The sequence below is a fragment of the Ictalurus furcatus genome, chromosome 1 (assembly GCF_023375685.1).
Source record: "Ictalurus furcatus strain D&B chromosome 1, Billie_1.0, whole genome shotgun sequence".
Lineage (NCBI taxonomy): Eukaryota > Metazoa > Chordata > Actinopteri > Siluriformes > Ictaluridae > Ictalurus > Ictalurus furcatus.
This window is the reverse complement of record NC_071255.1, coordinates 19,147,690-19,166,762: the sequence shown is the minus strand read 5'-3', so window position 1 is coordinate 19,166,762 and position 19,073 is coordinate 19,147,690. Positions and strand designations below refer to the sequence as shown.

General features: G+C 36.8%; 2 protein-coding genes across 7 annotated transcripts in view; one reads left to right on the top strand and one right to left on the bottom strand.

Annotated features, from left to right (window-relative positions):
- Positions 1-2,261: 2,261 nt before the first annotated feature.
- Positions 2,262-11,056, bottom strand: fam168b (family with sequence similarity 168 member B). Of its 5 annotated transcripts, none has more exons than XM_053631284.1 (7): positions 10,855-11,056; positions 9,253-9,340; positions 9,039-9,122; positions 8,205-8,347; positions 6,581-6,761; positions 4,443-4,567; positions 2,262-4,365 (listed from the first exon to the last, which is right to left on the bottom strand). In XM_053631284.1, exons 2-6 carry the CDS (start codon positions 9,320-9,322, stop codon positions 4,455-4,457), a joined length of 591 nt encoding a protein of 196 aa, XP_053487259.1. In that variant the 5' UTR covers positions 9,323-9,340; positions 10,855-11,056; the 3' UTR covers positions 2,262-4,365; positions 4,443-4,454. The 5 variants fall into 5 exon arrangements, with proteins under 5 accessions (XP_053487259.1, XP_053487235.1, XP_053487267.1 ...); XM_053631260.1 differs by having other exon boundaries at positions 2,262-4,346; positions 10,855-11,049; XM_053631292.1 differs by having other exon boundaries at positions 2,262-4,346; positions 6,581-6,758; positions 10,855-11,039.
- A 1,161-nt stretch (positions 11,057-12,217) lies between these two features.
- abcd3a (ATP-binding cassette, sub-family D (ALD), member 3a) overlaps positions 12,218-19,073 on the top strand; it is a 10,659-nt gene continuing 3,803 nt past the window's right edge. The window contains exons 1-19 of one of the 2 annotated variants that reach the window (XM_053631161.1): positions 12,218-12,581; positions 13,029-13,062; positions 13,441-13,539; positions 13,977-14,065; positions 14,579-14,648; positions 15,072-15,169; positions 15,253-15,376; positions 15,471-15,527; positions 15,617-15,759; positions 15,863-15,932; positions 16,027-16,096; positions 16,212-16,309; positions 16,520-16,611; positions 17,012-17,103; positions 17,184-17,256; positions 17,369-17,432; positions 18,553-18,630; positions 18,838-18,903; positions 19,002-19,073. The exon at positions 19,002-19,073 is cut by the window's right edge and continues 18 nt beyond it. In XM_053631161.1, the coding sequence (XP_053487136.1) occupies positions 12,472-12,581; positions 13,029-13,062; positions 13,441-13,539; positions 13,977-14,065; positions 14,579-14,648; positions 15,072-15,169; positions 15,253-15,376; positions 15,471-15,527; positions 15,617-15,759; positions 15,863-15,932; positions 16,027-16,096; positions 16,212-16,309; positions 16,520-16,611; positions 17,012-17,103; positions 17,184-17,256; positions 17,369-17,432; positions 18,553-18,630; positions 18,838-18,903; positions 19,002-19,073 (1,599 nt within the window). In that variant the 5' untranslated portion in view covers positions 12,218-12,471. Of the gene's footprint in view, positions 12,582-13,025; positions 13,063-13,440; positions 13,540-13,976; positions 14,066-14,578; positions 14,649-15,071; positions 15,170-15,252; positions 15,377-15,470; positions 15,528-15,616; positions 15,760-15,862; positions 15,933-16,026; positions 16,097-16,211; positions 16,310-16,519; positions 16,612-17,011; positions 17,104-17,183; positions 17,257-17,368; positions 17,433-18,552; positions 18,631-18,837; positions 18,904-19,001 lie in introns of both variants that reach the window. The other variant, XM_053631153.1, reaches the window with a different exon arrangement.

The following is a 19,073-nucleotide window of genomic DNA, read 5'->3' as shown; positions in this document are numbered from 1 at the left end:
TCCTTTTATGTGGTGCTGTTATTCAACAATTATGTTGAATTACTTTTTACTTTGAGTAACAAACATTGTAACAAGAAATCAAAAATATGTGTATTAAAAAATATTTATAAAATAAAATAAAAATATTGTAAATGTGCAACAGTGAAATTCATTAACAACTTGAAACATGTTTAAGAAATAAAACCGTTTTCCAAATTCAAAACATGAAAGATGGCGACATCTTCAGGACGAGAGTCGAACTACAGATAATATTCACATCCTCTCAAGTAAAGCACGCGCATTAAGAATCGATTCGGCGATTTCCCTTATAGATATCGTTTCGTTAAATTGAAGATCGATTAAAATCGGAGAATCGATATTTTTTACCCAGCCCTAATAAATACGTCAAAAATAATACTAACATTATTATATGTATATAATACATTAATACTAATAGTAAATAGTCAACAGGTCAGTGATACTGCCAACAGGCGCAAGTTTTAGTAGCTAACTAACCTATGATGGTATTATAATTTGAATTCTATATGAATTAAAATCATTTGCACACACACTGTAAGCATGTTAAAAGTACCTTGAACATTTAAAAATTATTCACGATCAAAAATAACAAAAGGTTTAGGAATCTAGGTTAGGTTAACTTACCCTCCAGAAGAATAGGATATAGATTAGCTGATCTATATGATAGGGGTAATGGTATTACGAAAAGAAAAAAAAAGCTCATGAGTAAAAAAACAAGTTAAATGCCTCTTCCCATAGGTGTGATACCGTAAATGGTTCCAAAAACGGAAATGATTAGTAAAACTGGTCATGTGAGGTGGTTGTTAAATTGCTCTCACGGCTTCTGGGTGTTTTATTTTCAGATGAATACTAAAAGAGCGCGTGCTCTTCAACGGTCGCATATGTGGAGTAATTTAACGGTTTTGGAACGTTGTAGTTTAATTGACGCTAATAAAGCAAAGGGCCACCAGAGGGCGTGCGGTACAGTGACAATGTAAAAGATTCCGTCTTGGATAAATAATTGTATTTATGTATTTATTTATTTATTTATTTATTTCACTATTTATCCAAGGGAATTTTTATTTTTGCTACTATTTTCCATTTTGTCAAATAAATAAATAAATAAATAAATACACATGATGCAGCCAGTAGGTTGACAAATCCTTAAAATGCCTGTTCAAACATAATGTACAGGAAACTGGCTTTCTTTCTGGATTTAAGAGACACAGTGAAAGATGTCGTGCATAGGATACCAGATGTATAGTAGTGTGGAAATTGGTTAATGCACTGTTAACCCAAAAGTTAACACACACACACACACACACACACACACACACACACACACACACACACAATCTCTACAGAGATCTATGGTAAATACAGCATTTAGTTACCATTTAGTCTCATATAGAAATGTAAACACTTTTTAAGAGATGGTCCAGTTCATAAAATTGTTCCAGATTCCCAATAGCACAGGACCTTTCCCTTCGATTCTGGTCAGTATTTTTATTTTATTTTTCCATATGAGGCTGTTACCAACATCAGCACCCTCCATTCTTTGAGAGTTGGAGGCCTGGGTGATTTCCAATGTTGCAATATTATTCTAGCTGCTGTAACAATTCCAACTATCAGGACTGAGAGTTCTCTTTTGTTCTCACTAGGTATTTCAGTTCTATCCCCCAGTAGACATAGACATGGCGATATTGGCAGCATCAAGCCTAAGTAATCACCCAAGAATTTAGAAAAATCATACCAAAAATGGCTGGACCAAACAGCATTACCATGCAAGATGTAAAAAGGTACTTTTTTTGCCACTTCCAGCACAAATTGCTACTAGTTATTCCTGCTCTAAAGAGCCTACATGGTGTCCACATTGAAGAAAACGTTATAGGCAGATTAATTACTTATTAATAAAAATAAATAAATAATAAAGTATTTACCCTGCTGGAATAAAATTATTATTCTTATTACAGAAATTCTAATGGTTTCTACTGCAAATACCATTACAAACCATCAGCTAACCATTAGCATTATTGGTCCTTAATGGTATCAACTAGATATAACATGTCACCAATAGAAGGCATCAAATTACCAGTAGACACCCACAGGGACTGTTACACTTTCCATTAAAAACAATACAATTCCCATTATAACCATTACAAATTCTATGAGGGTTTTTCCCCCAGCAGAGTAGTGTAGGCTGATTTTTTATTATTTTTAATGTCCATAGTAATTTGATTTTATTTCGAAGAACTACGCAGGTGTTTAGTAGCTACAGAAGCAGCTTTTAATGAAAAGGGAAAATTTGTTTAATTCTTATGCCATTATATCATTTCATTTCCTCTCACAGATTTGACAAACATATATAAGATACAGCATAACACACTTTCAAAATGCTTAATAACAAGAATTTACTGTTTCATATGCGATTGTCAAATTTGACAATTTTTTTCTTAGTTAATAAGTTGCCTATGCATAATAGTTTCACATGCCATTACAGTACAGTCTGTATCAGTCAGTCATGTGGCAGGAAAATACATAAAATCATACAAATAGAGGCCAAGAGCTTCATTTAATGTTCACATCCAATATCAGAATGGGGAAGAGTGTGATCTCTGTGACTTTAACAGTAGCACAGTTGTTGATTCCAGATGGGCTGGTTTGAGCATTTCAAAAAATGCTGATCTCCTGGGATTTTCACACATAACAGTCTCTAGAGTTTAGAGACTGGACAGGCCATGAGAGCAGAGGATCACATCATGCACCTCTGCCATCAGTCTACAACAGGAATCCAAGGCCCCAGCGGGCACAGGCCTACCAAAACCGGACAGTCTAAGACTGGAAAACCCTCACCTGGTCTGATGAATCTTACGTCCTCTGTGATATACAGCCAGTATACAGATATACAGCCTGGATCCATGGACCCAACTACAGCAACAGCCAAGGTAGGAGGTGGTGGTGCAGTGGTGTGGTGGGAAAATGGATAACGCTGGTCAACATTGGCTTAACAAAGTTTTTCTAGTACACATGACCTCAACCACCATGCTTTATGTTGCTGCTGCTGACCTTCGGGTCTGGTGTAGTTTTTTTCCAACCTGGCTCTTTAACTCTTAGCACTCAAGACTAAAGACAACGTTCATTATTGTATTTATTTTTGGTCTTTCTTGAAAGTACAAAACAAAAACACAAACATTACAAAACATTCTTTAACCAAGGTGACATAGGCAATATGAATAAGTAAAAAGACAATGAATTTCAGTCAGTAATGGTGCAACCTTGAGGTAACAAGCAATGTAAGTGTTTTGGGGTTTCTTAACCAAATGTCTCCAATAACTTACTATGTCCTCAGTAGTGTTATCAAATATGCCTGGGTTATAAATTGGCCACATAACTTTGTTTTTACTACATGTCAAAATGTGTTAGATAAGCAATGATTCCACCATCACTCTTTGTCAATTCTTTAGCAAATGCAAACCCTAAAAGCACAGAAATAAGTAGGCATGCTTTCAGCACCAATACACCGGTATATTTGGCAGCTCAGCTAACCAATCTGTTTCCACACAGGCAAAGATGTGCAATAAGTTTCTGTAGCAAGAGCATGAGGAATGATAAACCATCATAACGGAAATGGAAATCTGTGTTTGAGGCACAAAAATAAAAAATACCCAACCCAACATTCACATACAAAGTGGCAGAAGAGTAACATGTGTTACCCAGATACAGACATCTGTTACAATTAATCAAATTAAAACCCATGTTAAAACCAAAGCAATGTAAGAATTGTACAACACTGTCTTTTTTTTTTTTTTTAAATGGAAAACATAATTTATATTTTCTATGTAACAACAATAAAGACACTGCATTAGAGATGTGAAGTTGCTGCGTTGACCCTAACAGTTTGGATGTTGCTTCTTATAAACTTTTGATGGTTTTGCATCAATCATGGCAGGTAGATTCAGCTAGCATTATTATTTTCAATACGTACATGCACTCACTTCAATATGGATTCCAAATACAAACTAATTCCACTTCCCTTCTCTTTTTTTTCCAACCACTTCAAGAGTTAAATGCTATAAAAACTGCAAGACAGTCCACAAAACACAAGTCTGCATGAAGAGCTAGTCTTCTGATGTGAAATATGCCAGAGAACATGAGTAATGCTAACAAATGTGATCGGAAACGGAAAGGTTTTCATTCCCGCTCCAAAATTTTCTTTCTTCGTCCAACGGGGTTCAGATTCACATTATGCTTAGAAGGAAGAACGATTGGCTGGGAACACATGTGGCATCAGCCCCAACTGTAGCTGTAAAATACTGGACTGTGCAAATGCATATCTATCATCTTCTAACCTGGGGAGGACACAGGGGACTGTTAGAGAATAAAATGCTTCATATTCTACATTTTTCTGTATAGCAGTAGGAATTGAGATAGGGGTTTGTACTCACAGTGCTATCTGTTCACCACTGAGGGGGCACATAGCTGTAGGTGGGTGTGCCAGGGGGTCGATATGTAGGCACTGTGACGGGGTGGGGAGCTACTGCAGTTGGGGAGTGAGTTGTTAATAAAGTCCCTGTGAAAAGGAGGAGATATTACACAACCACCTGACCATGCACACATGCAATAAATAAATAAATAAATAAAATCCCACCCCTATCATGAAAAACAAGACAGGACTGCATAAAATGGATGCAGAAATAGACAGAGGCATGATAAAAGCATAAATCATGGTAGGTAGATTCAGTTAACATTAGTACTTCAGAAATACAGTGCCCTGCACAAATATTGGCAACCTTGGTAAATATGAACAAAGAAGACTGTGAAAAATTGTCTTTATTGTTTTGATCTTTTGTTCAAAAAATTAACCAAAATACTCTGCTCTCATGGATATCAAACAATTGCAAACAACACAGGTTTATCAAAAATATCTATGTTAAATATAGGTGTAACAATTATTGGCATGCCTAGGAGTTCATATGAGAAAAATATATTTAAAGTATATTCCCAATAATATTTTACATTTTCTTTAGTACACCTGGGACTAGGAACAGGAAATTGTTCAACAACAAAAAAAGACCATTTTTCCACAGCCTTCTTTGCTCATATTCACCAAGGATGCCAATATTAGTGGAGAGCACTGCATAATGTTTGTGAACAGTCCATAAATAACACAGTAGCTTCCAAACACCCGACAATCAGGGAGAAGCCAGCTGTGTTGATATGTTCATTTAACGGTTGTTACAGGATGTGTAACACTTGTTTAAAATATTTCACATGATCAAGAAACTGCTTTATTATTCACGTATATACATTACACTAGCTAACAATATGGACACATTCTCAACAAACTGGAGAAAAATAAAGCAACAGGTTGTACGATTCTTGGTACAGAAAAACTTTAAAAACAGGAAAGTGTACTACAGGTTCTACCGACTATGCGACTATTCAACTAATACTTTCACTAATGGTTTTCTGAGGGAAGCTGTACTGTAGTCTACTTGAGAAAGTGTAAAAGAAAACAACAACAACAAAAAAAAACAACAACAATGGTGAGATAGGAAAAAAAAAAAATCGGGATAAATAAACTTCAGCATTCTAGAAACATTGAACCCAATTCTATAGTCAACTAGATACTGGGTAATACTACACTGGGAACTGGTCTTCCTTTTGCTTTAATGGAACAATCACTTTTTTATGATATGCTTTTAATCCCAATCCCACCTGCTTCTGCGGTTATTTTAGTTTGTACCTGTCTGTGATATTTTCTAATGAACCTCAATTTTCCAAAATTATAATAAATAAAACCACAGTGAACCTGACCTGGATAAAGCAGTTACTAAACATGATCGAAGAATTGAACGAATGAGTAAATTCCAGTTTACACCAGGTGAGGTAAACATGTTACATAGAGTGCCGCGAGTATCACACTGCCTCCAGTACACTCCCATGTAAATCAACGTCTTAATCATGCCTTTCTTTCTCGCATAATATTCATATGACCGCGTGCATGTAATAAGAGTAAAAGCCACCTGCTCCCACAACTTTTCTGTTGGGTCATGCAGGACCTCACTCCTAATTAACACCTCTACTAAAGTGTTTGATTGTTTAAGTGTCAAGTAATTATGAAATTGTATAATATACAGATTTATTCTTTTTCACTTATTATTTTAATCTTTAAAAGTGCAGCCTAAAAAAAGCACTAAAGCTCTAAATATACTTTGAATCCTGTGTATGGCTTTTAAGTAATGTGCAGTTTGAAGCGCTGTTTAGTAGCATTTAGCTAAATTATTATAAGCACAAAATTCTGAAGACATACAAGTCTGCTAGCAATCTCCCAGCAAAACAATAATGCTGCATTTTAAAAATGACTTGTGGAAAAACTCGATTATACTTTTATTTGATAAATTATTTACCACTGAAAATTCTTTACAAAATCTGAATGTTACAATTTCAGATTCAGTATAAAATGTTAAGAATTACAAATTATTTATAATTGGTATAAGAATACTAACAATACTAGTGAAGATATAATACTGATATATCATATTGTATTGCCCAGCTCTAATCAACAATATTTTACACTTACCCGCTGACATTGCCATAGTAGTGCCTGCTACCATTCCCATGGCGACTCCATTAGGGCGTGGAGGAGGGATGGGAGGAGCGTATATAGCCGCTGGCATGCCATTGGGCTGAACCACTGTAGTGTGATGAATGACATGAGGCGGCGCAGCATACAGGGGCTGTGTGTAGTAAGTGCCTTGCTGCTGTGGAGAGTATACATTTAAAAAAATTGCCATCTACATGCATACACATGAAGGATAACATACAGTGTTGTGAAAAAGTATTTGCCCCATCCTGATTTCTTCTGTTTTTGTGTATGTGTCATATTACTAGTTTTAGAGCTTCGAACAAAATGCAACATAAAACAAAGGCAACCTGAGTAAACACACAATACAGTTTTTATTTAATTTATTGAATAATAAAAAAAAAAGTTCTCCAACACCCATGTGAAAAACTAATTGCCCCCTTAAACTTAAAAATCTGGTTGTGTCACTTTAGCAGCAATAACTGCAACCAAACACTTTTGATAACTGGAGATCAGTCTTTCACTTACTTCTACGACTAGGGCTTACTTTTATGCTTTGGATCATTGTCTTGCTGCATAATCCAGTTGTGCTTGAGATTATTAATTTATGGATTATGAGACAACTTACAGACTGAAGACCAGACATTCTCCTTTAGGATTTTCTGGTAGAGAGCAGAATTCATGTTTCCCTCAATTATTGCAAGTTGCCCAGGCCCTGAAGCAGCAGAGCATCCTCACGCCATCACAATACCACCACCATGCTTGACTGTAAGTGTGATATTCTTTTTGTGGAATTCTGGGTTTGATTTATGCCAGATGTAACGGAACCCCTGTCTTCCAAACAGTTCCATTTTCAACTCATCAGTCCACAGAACATTCTCCCAAAAGGTTTGAGGATCATCAAGGTATGTTTTGGCAAAATTCAGACAAGGCTTAATGTTCTTCTGGGTCAGCAGTGGTTTTCACCTGCCATTTTTGCCCAGTGTCTTTCTGATAGTGGAGTCATGAACAGTGACCTTTACTGATGTAAGAGAGGTCTGTAGTTCCTTTGAAGTTCGCCCTTGGCTCTTTTGTGACTTGCTGTATGAGTCGTTGCTGTGCTCTTGGAGGAATTTTGGAAGGTCAGCCACTTCTGGGAAGAGTCACTACTGTGCAGAGTTTTTTTCCATTTGGAGTCCCAGAGCCTTTGAACTAGCTTTGTAATCCTTCCCAGACTGATGTATTTCAATCACCTTCTTCCTCATCATTTCTGGAATTTCTTTCAATTTTGGCATAGTGTGTTACTGAGTAAAACCTTTACCAACTTCATGCTGGTGAAAAAGTTTTATTTAAGTGTTGATTTGATTGAACAGGGTTTGCAGTAATCAGGCTTGGTTGCGTTGTGTCTAGTCCAGCTAAACCCCATTATGATTACCGTTTCATAGATTTGAGGAATTAGTGACTACATTTTCACACAGTCCCAATTGCTATTGGAGAACTTTTTTGTTTCAATAATTAACATTATCATTTAAATTGAGTTTTAATTTCTGACAATTTAGTATGAGATATACACAAAAACAGAAGAAATCAGAAAATACTTTTTCACAGCACTGTACACATGTGAATTACTTAAACCTTTCACCTGAGCATAGGGATTCTGCTGAGGATAAGAGCTCCTCACAGGATACACAGCAGCAGGGTATGGGTTAGGGGAGGAGGAGTAGGGGGGTACAGCACCTGTTGTTGGGGAGCAGGACATTTTGAATGGTGTCCCTTGGGCATAACCTAGAAGGTGGTAAAAGAAAAGGTTGAATACATAATCTTTTTCAGAAGACCACACAAACATTCATCACTGAAGATTTTCTCTCTCTCTAATTTTATATACATACATACATACATACATACATACATACATACACACACACACATATATATATATATATATATATATATATATATAGGCTCCTGCCCCATAGTCCCTTATTTACATGTCATGTGTGCAGCATACCCTAATTTAGCTTATGCAGATGTTTAAATAGTTTAAATAGTACAGGTTACAGTAATCCAAGATGCAAATGCAGATGGAAACAAGCAAATCAGAGGGGAAGAAAAATTCAGCGAAGCAGAATTAGTGATGATGGTGCCTGTGTCTGAGGTAAATAAAGGTGTTCTTTTTGGATGCCTTAGAAGTGACACAAATGTGTGCACCAAGTAAAGACTTGGAATAAAATATACTCTACTTCTAACAAACCATCACCGGACCAAGATGTTTGTCTTCAGAAGAGGTTCTTTTTACTGAAATTACTGGTTTACAGCATAAACAGATGATTATGGAAGTGTGATTTTTTTTTTCTAAATCTGTTTAAAGCCAAAAATGATTGAGTGGTTGAGATTGGATGATATGTCCACCACATAAGGCTCTTTCCTACAAGGATACTAAGAAAGTTATGTTCTGTGAGGTGTGGGTTTTCCTTACCTGCAGGAAACGCTGGGTTTGCTCCAGAGTACACGCTGGGGGAGTATGCAGGGGCAGCTGTTGCATAGCCAACTGGAAAACCAGCTACAAGACAAAAACAGAACAGAAAGTGGTAATACAACCTACATAGTATAATTTTCAGCCACACTAACTTTACAAACCAATTAGTCTACAAGAGAACACAAATAGTGAACGAGATCTCTTCAGTGTTTACCTGGGTATCCTATTCCTTTAGGGTTGGCATAAGGAACCCCTGTTGGTGCAGGGCTGTAGACAGGGTTCATGGTGTTGATCGTTCGCTCCTTTGAAAACAATTACAAGGTACTGAGTAATAACCAAATAGATTAGATGCGTAATGCAGAATAGGAATCAGCTAACCTAACCACTGCACCGCAGAAGGTCGACATTTCTGTATTATAAATTCTTTATCTTAATATTTTGAGATACTGGATTTTTGATTTCCATGAGCAATAAGCTGTAATCATTGAGATTAAAAAAAAAAAACGCTTGAAAGAATTCACTTTGTGTAATGTATATATGAAAGTTCCACTTTTCGAATAAAATTACGGTAAACAGTTAACTTTTCCACAATATTCTAATTTTTTGAGATGCACCTGTGTATACCGTTTTCATCCTTGATGGAAAGTGGCATGTTGGACCTCATTAAACAAAATCCCTTGACTTGTGTGTTTTCTTTTTAACTCCTAACTTCGCTCTAACATGGTTTCAGCTCGATGGTGTTCTCAGAACATAATTTATTGTAAAGGTTTTTGTAAATGTTTGATGGTGACTAAAAAAAGCACTCCGGTAAGTCACTTTGAAAAACAGCTGCTGTAAATTTAAATGTAAACTCAATCACCATAGAAGGTCACGGTGTTGTTATTACTACTTATTTATTGTACTGCAATACTGAAACTATCCATGAATGCCTCTAATAAGCTGCTGTATCATTGTCTCTGCAAATCTGCAGTTTAATGTCTACACACACACCAATATTTTTACTGCAACTTTTGTGTATGTCAAGACTTTTCTATACTATTGGGATACAGCAAACCAAATTTCACTGTAGATGTACAGTGACAATAAATATATACCACAATTTAATCTTCACATTTATTTTCAGATACATTTACAAAACGCTATTGCGTATCAGTAAATCTAATTATTCTCGGAGCAACACTGCAGTAAAAACAGAGGGACTGACTCTCTTTTGTAGTGATGCTGATCTACAGCACTTCAGGACCAGGTCCATCTGACTGTCATAAACACTGGAGCAGACTAGAGCTTTGCTAACACACAAACATACTCTCCTGAGGATGTTTCAAAAATGACAACAGAAAAATAACAGTAGTGACCTTATCAGCAGTGTCTTAAATGGTTTCTGAAGAGCCCCGCGGTGCGTTTCTGGTTAGCCGCGTCTTCCAAAACATAAGAAAGCCGCGGGTCTCGAATGTAAATATATCTCTCTCTCTCTCTCTCTCTCTCTCACACACACACACACACACACACACACACACACACACACACACACACACACACGGAGAACAAGGCGGAACTGTTGTTTTTCAGCATATTATAATTGCAGCAGTGAGTGAATAAAGGAGAACATTGCATGCTAGCGACATGAGGAGGTAGTAGCAGTGTAGGCCGCGGACGGCTCGGCTTTGCATCGCGCTGCTTCATCCTCCCGCATCCCCGGATTGTGCCACCAGTTTCTCCCACTCACATCTACACCGCATCCATCTCCCGTTCACACAAATTCCCGCAACAGGCCCCGCACCGAGCGCCCGTCAAAACAGCAGTGACGGATACTTACGACTGCTTGTGTGTTCGTGCAGATTGTAGCTCCTCCCTGCAATATATGTAATAGAAATAGCGCTATTTTTTTTAATCAGCACCCGACGTTGTGTTGCGCTCTAACGTTTGCTACGAACACTGCGCAACAAGCCTGGCGGCGACGTGCGTCACTTCCGGATGCATTAGCGGAAACTACGTCGGTTGGACAGACACAGCGGCGCTCAGTGGTGTGTGAGAGAGAGACAGAGAAAGAGCTCAAACAAACAAATACTTTTATATTATTATTATTATTAATAATAACTACTACTACTATTATTAATAAAAATAATAATAATAATAATAATAATAGTAGTAGCATTAGTATTATTAGTAGTAGTAGCAGTAACATCACTATTATTAGTAGTAGTATTAGATGTGGCATTATTATTATTAGTAGTATTAGTAGTAGTAGCATTATTATTATTATTATTATTAGTGGTGCTTGAAAAGCACGACTATTGTTCTCTTGCATACTTATTATTATTATTATTATTATTATTATTATTATTATTATTATTATTCCACTTTTTTCGGCGCGTAACTAGTCCCGCACCGTTTGTCGGAGGTCGACGGGTGAGGTGTCAAATCGATTTTTTTTTTTTTTTTTACATTTTTATGTACTGATAAGGAGCAGTTTGAGGCAGTTCAAACAGACTTTGTTTCAGGGTCGAACCCTTAACAGAACAACATGTTTGTGTCTCTGTAACCAGATAAACATTTTGTACTAATCTAAATGACATGAAATGACATGACCTTCTTTGACATTATCCTCAGATGAACATGAACAGAACAAGAACAAAACTATTACAAAGTTAAAATTATTAACTTCCCTCACATAGTAGTAGTAGTAGTAGTGTTTTTGCTTTTGAGTTTTTGCTTTACAGGATTCCTTTACAGATTTCTCCAGGCAACAAATATCACGGATGTCTAAAGACAATATAATATTTTAGTTATTATTTTTACCATATATGGCAGAATGTCTGTATAGTACTCAGATAAATCTGCAGCTGACATGAGTCCAGCTACAAAATCCGAATAGGCCTACTTAAAGCCTCTGTAGACTCTTTACTGAATTAAGAATGTAATATGGTTTACACGATATCTTAAAAGTACTATTTGTTATAACAGAATATCGTTTAAAGAAAACCTCTATTGAATAATTTGGTATTTAGTGCAAAGAGTAAAGCTAAACATCTTACAGGCTGTTAGAGACTATTTATATCACATTTGCTGCTAAACCCACTCTAAAGCGAAACTGTGAATTGCAAACGTGAAATTATTATTATTATTATTATTATTATTATTATTATGTATCATGATTTATAACATTAATTTGTTACATCTACAACTCTAACTGTCTTGGATAAATTAAATTAAATTTAAATTCACTGTCACGTTCATTTTTGTCCCAAGGACACTCGGTTGAACGTGTCTTTGAGGAGACTGTCATGTCCGCTGCACTTCTTTCGCCTTTTACTCTACGTGACATGAAGCTGTAAAATCTCCGTGCGCCGCTACAGGGCGCGCAAGGCTCTTTTTGTTAGTTTCCCGGCATGCACCTGTCGCTTTTGCCAGTCGTCTCGCCGCACTTAGAAACATGGCGGTTATCAGCAAATACTTGACAGCAAAGAATTCTTCGATAGCTGGCGGTGTTCTGCTTCTTCTGTATCTACTTAGGCAAAGACGAAGGTCCTCCAGACTGAACAGGTGCGTAACGCATCAGTAATCCTTCATCATTAATGTGCATAACGCCACTTTCCTACACGCCGCTTTCACCGCCACTGAGTGGAGTTAGCTTAGCTGGGTCACACTTGACCTGCAATACACAAGCTGTCAAAATGCTAACGGTCAAACTCTGGTGTGATTATTGGCAATGAATGAACACCACTATTCGTGACAGATTAAAAATTTATTTTGTTTGGTACACAATGTGTGTGTAAGGTGACTTCGGAGATTCATTTAATTATTTATTGTCAGTAAAAATGGCTCATGGACACAGTTTCAGCAGGCCGGCACAATGAGAGAAAATACCACTCACAAATCTACAAATAGTTTTTTCCTCCCAAGTAATTATACACTGCATGCATGCTTGTCAAAAGTGATTTTGGTAGTTGGCTAACATCTCAATTTTTTTTTTAAATCCCAAAACAGCAGGAAGGGTTCATCAGAACTGATCTTGAACAATGAAGTAAGTCATCTGTTTTATATATATATCATGACAAAACTGTCATTCAGTATGTGGAGTTAAAGCGACTGTGTGTTTTTGACTTATAAGCATTAGTATACGCTCAATTAAACATACAAAAATAATGCTGTATCAAAGTTCACATGTTTAACGTGAATATAGTTTCAGGTTTTGTTGCTTTTTTTTTTTTACTGACATTGTAAAAAAACAAACAAAAAAAACAAAACAACAACATTAAAACCTGGCACCATTTAAACTCTTATTACTCTGTTATTCTTGTATATTATGTAGTATTTTTCTATACTATTCTATTGTGTTATATAATATAGAGATAGATAGATAGATAATAGAAACTTTTTTTTTTCCTCCTCAAATTAACAGAAAGATCTTAAAAAAGATCGGGCAGCTGTGGACAGAGTGTTTTTTGGCCGAATCATGCGAATACTCAGGATCATGGTACCGAGACTCTTCTGTAAAGAGGTGAGGGCTTCAGAAGAGTAAAACAGTTTTGTTTATATTGTCATTAGCAATTAACACACTATGCAAGTGTAATGATAATGATGGCAGTTAGCGTTGGCTTGGTAAGGTTAAGCTGTAACTTCACAGACACCAGTTAGTATTCCTGTTTATAACCTCTACTATTAAACATCTGCATCTACGCCTAAGCATTGAGATTGGTTTTATTTTTAGATCACTACAGACATACTTGAAAGGTTTATTAACTTGTTTATTACAATTCCTCTCAGAAAAATATGACACAATAGTTTTGCATTCATAAATAATGTATATTGGAATGCATGTAAAAAATAGGACATCTTCCCAACATTGGCTATAATGTATATCAAAGAGTTTGCTAATCCTGTCATCTTTATTTTGTGCAGCCTGAAGTATTTAATGGTAGTATTTTTTTTTCCTAGTCCTGGTACCTGATCATGATTGCAGTGATGCTGGTGGCTCGGACTTACTGTGATGTTTGGATGATTCAGAATGGCACAATGATTGAAAGGTTGTATACTGATGCTTAATTTGAGTAATTTAGTGAAAAGTAAAACTAGTAAAACTTATGATAATATTTAGATAGCAAATGTAATTATCTAAACAAGTTTTGATTATATATATAATATATATTTTTTACATCTTTCACAGTGGTATTATTAGCAGAGATATCACACTGTTCAAAAGGCACTTTTATTCCTACATTACAGTCATACCAGGGGTAATGTTTCATGTGGCTTTAGCTGTGAAAATATTTCAGACTAAATGTGTGAAATTACGCTTTTGACTTAACATACGTCAGCTTGCTGATTTCAATCAAGAATATCGATTAAACAAACTAATAAACTACTTAGTGTGTTGGTTTCTCCCACTGAAATACAGATCTCCTCTGATGTTGTGTTTTTTTTTTTGGTATTGTCACACCCACAAGACAAGAAGTCTTTGTAAGGCACTGAATGTTTTTAATCAATTCTTCTCTTTAAAAACATTCTTCTCTTATTTTTGTGCATGTTGTGGTTTACAGTGCAATTATTGGTCGCTCTACAAAAGACTTCAAGAAGTATTTGTTCAACTTTATGAGAGTCATGCCCCTTGTAAGTGTCTCTCTCTCTCTCTCTCTCTTTAAAAAAAACAAAACTATTTAGCTATAACTCGGTATTCCAGATTTCTCTGTGTTTTAGTGTAAATATTTTAGTTTTCAATTTTGACACAATGTAGAATGTCAGAGGAGACCTGGCCAAATATAGATACATACTTTAACTTCTCTTTAACAGTCTAAATTAAGTATGTTCTTTTCAAATGATAAAGAACTACAGTGTTTGTGTGCATATTTAGATTGCTAGCATGTACTAACAGATAACTGTAGCTTTTCCATCCTCTTGTTGCTAACGTGATGTAGCTGCTTCAGTGTAGAATTTGAATTTTTAGTTTTACATCGTTAAATTTAATCTTTTCTGCATCTTTGCATCTGTATGAAAATGAGTAGTGGACACACAACATGCCTTTCCGCCCTGTAGATCGCCCTGGTGAACAACTTTCTGAAGTTAGGACTGAATGAACTGAAGCTCTGTTTCCGTGAAAGACTCACTAAACATCTATATGATGAGTATCTGAAGTAAGAAGCAGATTGTTTCTTTGCTAGAGTCATGATTTCAATGCCTGATTTGTCCCAGGTGCTTATATTTCTAATCATTTCAGAGGATACACCTACTACAAGATGGGAAACCTGGATAACCGAATTGCCAATGCTGATCAGCTGCTGACTCAGGATGTGGAAAAGTTCTGCAACAGTGTGGTGGAGCTGTACTCCAATCTCAGCAAAGTACAAAACATTTTAGACACGGGATTTTAATTCTGATAGCGATGCGCCAGTGTGTCAGTTGAACAAAGTTACAACCATATTTTCTCTTTTTTAGCCTCTTCTTGACATTGGACTCTACATCTTTAAGCTGACAACTGCTATTGGGGCTCAGGTAGAATTAAGCTCATTTTCTGACTGCATCTGGAAAACTTGAACCACGTGTCTAGCAGTGACTGCATTTCATGTCATCCCTGCTGTCAGGGCCCTGCTTCTATGATGGCCTACCTGCTGATCTCAGGCCTCTTCCTTACGAGGTTGAGGAGACCCATCGGAAAGATGACGGTCATTGAGCAGAAATACGAGGGCGAGTACCGATACGTCAACTCCCGGCTCATCACCAACAGGTGACCTGCAAGATTTCAGTGCTGTAACCAATAGTATGCATTTTATTGTCACAAGGTTAGTGCTTTTTAAAATCATTTGTACTTTCCTGGTGGTGTTCCTTAGTGAAGAGATTGCATTTTACAATGGAAATCTCAGAGAGAAACAGACCATTCACAGTACCTTCAAGAAGTTGGTGAGAAAGACTTCGGCTTTTATCGCACATCAAGTTCTTCAGATGTTGGAATAATTTACTGAATTGTAATTTCCTTAATGTACTTTGCTTTCAGGTTGACCACTTGCACAATTTCATATTTTTCCGCTTCTCCATGGGCATGGTAGACAGCATCATTGCTAAGTGTAAGTTAAAACTTGTTGTAAACAGACGCTTGTACTATTACGATCAGTCTCACTAAGCACAATGTTAATATGAACTTGAATGCGAATGTTCTCTCTCTGTTTGTTTTGTGTGCAGACTTGGCCACGGTAGTTGGTTATCTTGTTGTGAGCCGCCCCTTTCTAAACATGGCACATCCGAGGCACCTTCACAGCACGCATGCGGAACTGCTGGAGGTGAGCTACCTCACACACGGTTTAAAATACATTAACTAGCTAAAATACTGATAATGTAACTTTATGTAGGATCTGCTATTGCTATGCAGCATTTCTATTATTTTAACTTGCACAACGCGAAATGTAGTGAATCAAATCACCAGCAGGTGTATTCATGTCATTTTTATGAATAAATACCCAGTTTATCATCCGTATTTCATAATTTTGTAGGATTACTATCAGAGTGGCCGCATGCTACTGCGCATGTCACAAGCTTTGGGCAGGATCGTGCTTGCGGGTCGAGAAATGACCAGACTCTCAGGGTAAACTTATTTCTGTGTGTGTATGTATGTATGTATGTATGTATGTATGTATGTATGTATGTATGTATTTATTTATTTATTTCCCCCACATGTGTTTTATTTAAATTGCACCATACTAAAGACAAGACTGTCTTCATTCAGGTCTGTTAGTGACTGTCTGCAGGTGTCCTCTGATTTAACATAAATCTTTTTAAAGCAGGACTGTTGTCTTAGAAATATTAGAAAGGTTTGTGTTTTAAAGGATGCAGGGCAAATCCATGGCAGACTACACTGCAGTGTTGATTTAAATATGAGCATTTAATGATGACAGAAATCTAATTTTGTAGTCAGGAGTTTGAAGACTGTTTCTTCATGCTGTTACTGGATGATCTTGGTGTTATGATGTCGTCCCCCCCCCCAGGTTCACCACCCGTATCACAGAGCTGATGAAGGTCTTGAAAGAGCTGAACACAGGGAAGTATGAACGCACTATGGTGTCTCAGACAGAGAAAGGTGAGCTGTAATCAGTGTTGATGCCAAATTAATGAGAAAGCATTTGGTTATATTATTCTTACATAATATCTCATTTCCAGAAGCAGACTCCTTAGAAAAACTGAACCTGGTGCCTGGAAGTGGACGTATCATATTTATGGACAACGTTATCAAGTACTTATAAAACCTTTCTCTGGTTACCTTTTTCACCGTGTTTTTCAGATTACTCGCAAGCTGATTGCCGTGTATTTTATAAGAGATGTTTTATCTGTTATTCTTCCACTAGGTTTGAACATACACCCTTGGCAACACCCAATGGAGATATTTTGATTAAGGACCTCAGTTTTGAGGTACTCTTTGTATTCCTCATTTACAGAAGAGTTTATATTTTGCATAAATGTGACTTGATATCATTGTATTATATTAATTGTCTCATAGTTTATAGGGGGGAAAGCACATCAAGGGATGAATACATTTTTGAAGCGCAAAATTGCTGTTCACTATCCGCTTCTTAAGTCTGACGTCGTACAGCCATTCCGGGTCCAAACGCTCCATCAGATCCCAAAAGCCAACAGCAAAAGTTGAAAAAGATGATCTACCATTTTCTGGCTTAAGTATTTCTTAAAAAAAAAAAAAATACAACAATGTACAGGACTGCTATAACTTTGGATGTAAACGAAGATGAAAGAGGGATAGTGAAGTTAGACTAGTTGATTTATAATGATCTGCTACCCTCTGGCTAGCTACAGATGTATCGTTGGGCTAATATAAACAGCACTGCTGATGTCTTTTAGAAATGGTAGGGTGAGAGTTAAATTGTTTTCATTATAGGTGCATGTTGAGGGTCAGTCAGTCAGGTACAGCACCTGCAAGTGCCCAGTCGCAGATACAAGCGCCATCATATCATACAGCAGCTTTATTGATTTGGTTGGTATGGAAGAAGGCAAAGACACTTAAACAGACCAAATTGCAGCCAAAGAGTATCTGAAATGACACATTTGTAGTTAATGCTAATGTTGTTGCGTGGTTTGAATGATTTGCTTAATGTTATGTGGTTTAAAGCCATTGTATTACGTGAAGATGAATCATATTTGCCAAAAGCTGCTTAAATACACTCATGGTGTGCTGTAGTACTACTGAAAAATCATGATCCTAAGCTTTATAGTTTTTTGGTCTCCGAGCTATTCAAACAACAAAGGACACAGCACAGACGTGTTGGAAATACGAGAGCGGCAGCCTACGTAGTTGGACCCAGATGCGGTATTATCAGAAGCTTGTTATGTCACAGCTTAACAAGCGGATAACAGTTCCACAGTACAGTCCCAACAGCAAAGGTTTTTTTGCACAATAAAAGTGCAGTTGTTTTCTGTGGACTGTCTGTTAGAATATTTTTGCTGACTTTTATGTATGTGCAGTTCACACAGCTTTTAATTGAATACTTACTGTGTTTGTGTTTTTGTGTGTTTTCAGGTGAAATCTGGCGCAAACGTTCTGGTGTGTGGGCCCAATGGCTGTGGAAAGAGCTCACTCTTTAGAGTGCTTGGAGAAGTAATTACTTGAATTTAAAGAATGTTAAAATCATATCAAGTTATAGTTATAATTTTGTTCCTCATTCTCCTTCTGTGCAATAAACCAAGTCCTTTGTTGTCTTAAGTCTAATATGTATGCAGTACCATCAGAGAGCAGTCTCTATGAATCTCTGTTATATGAGAGAATGTTAATGTGTGGTTTCTTGGGGGGTTTTTCCCCCTTCAGCTGTGGCCTCTGTTTGGTGGGAGCTTGACCAAACCTGAGAGAGGGAAGCTCTTCTATGTCCCTCAGGTAAGATTCCTGAAAAAGAATTACTAGCAGCACCAGTAGTGTAGGGAATGTCTTAATAGTAATGTCCTTACTGTTTTTATATTTGGGTCCCTTTATAGAGGCCTTACATGACACTTGGAACACTTAGGGATCAGGTGATCTATCCTGACACCTTTGAAGACCAGAAGAAG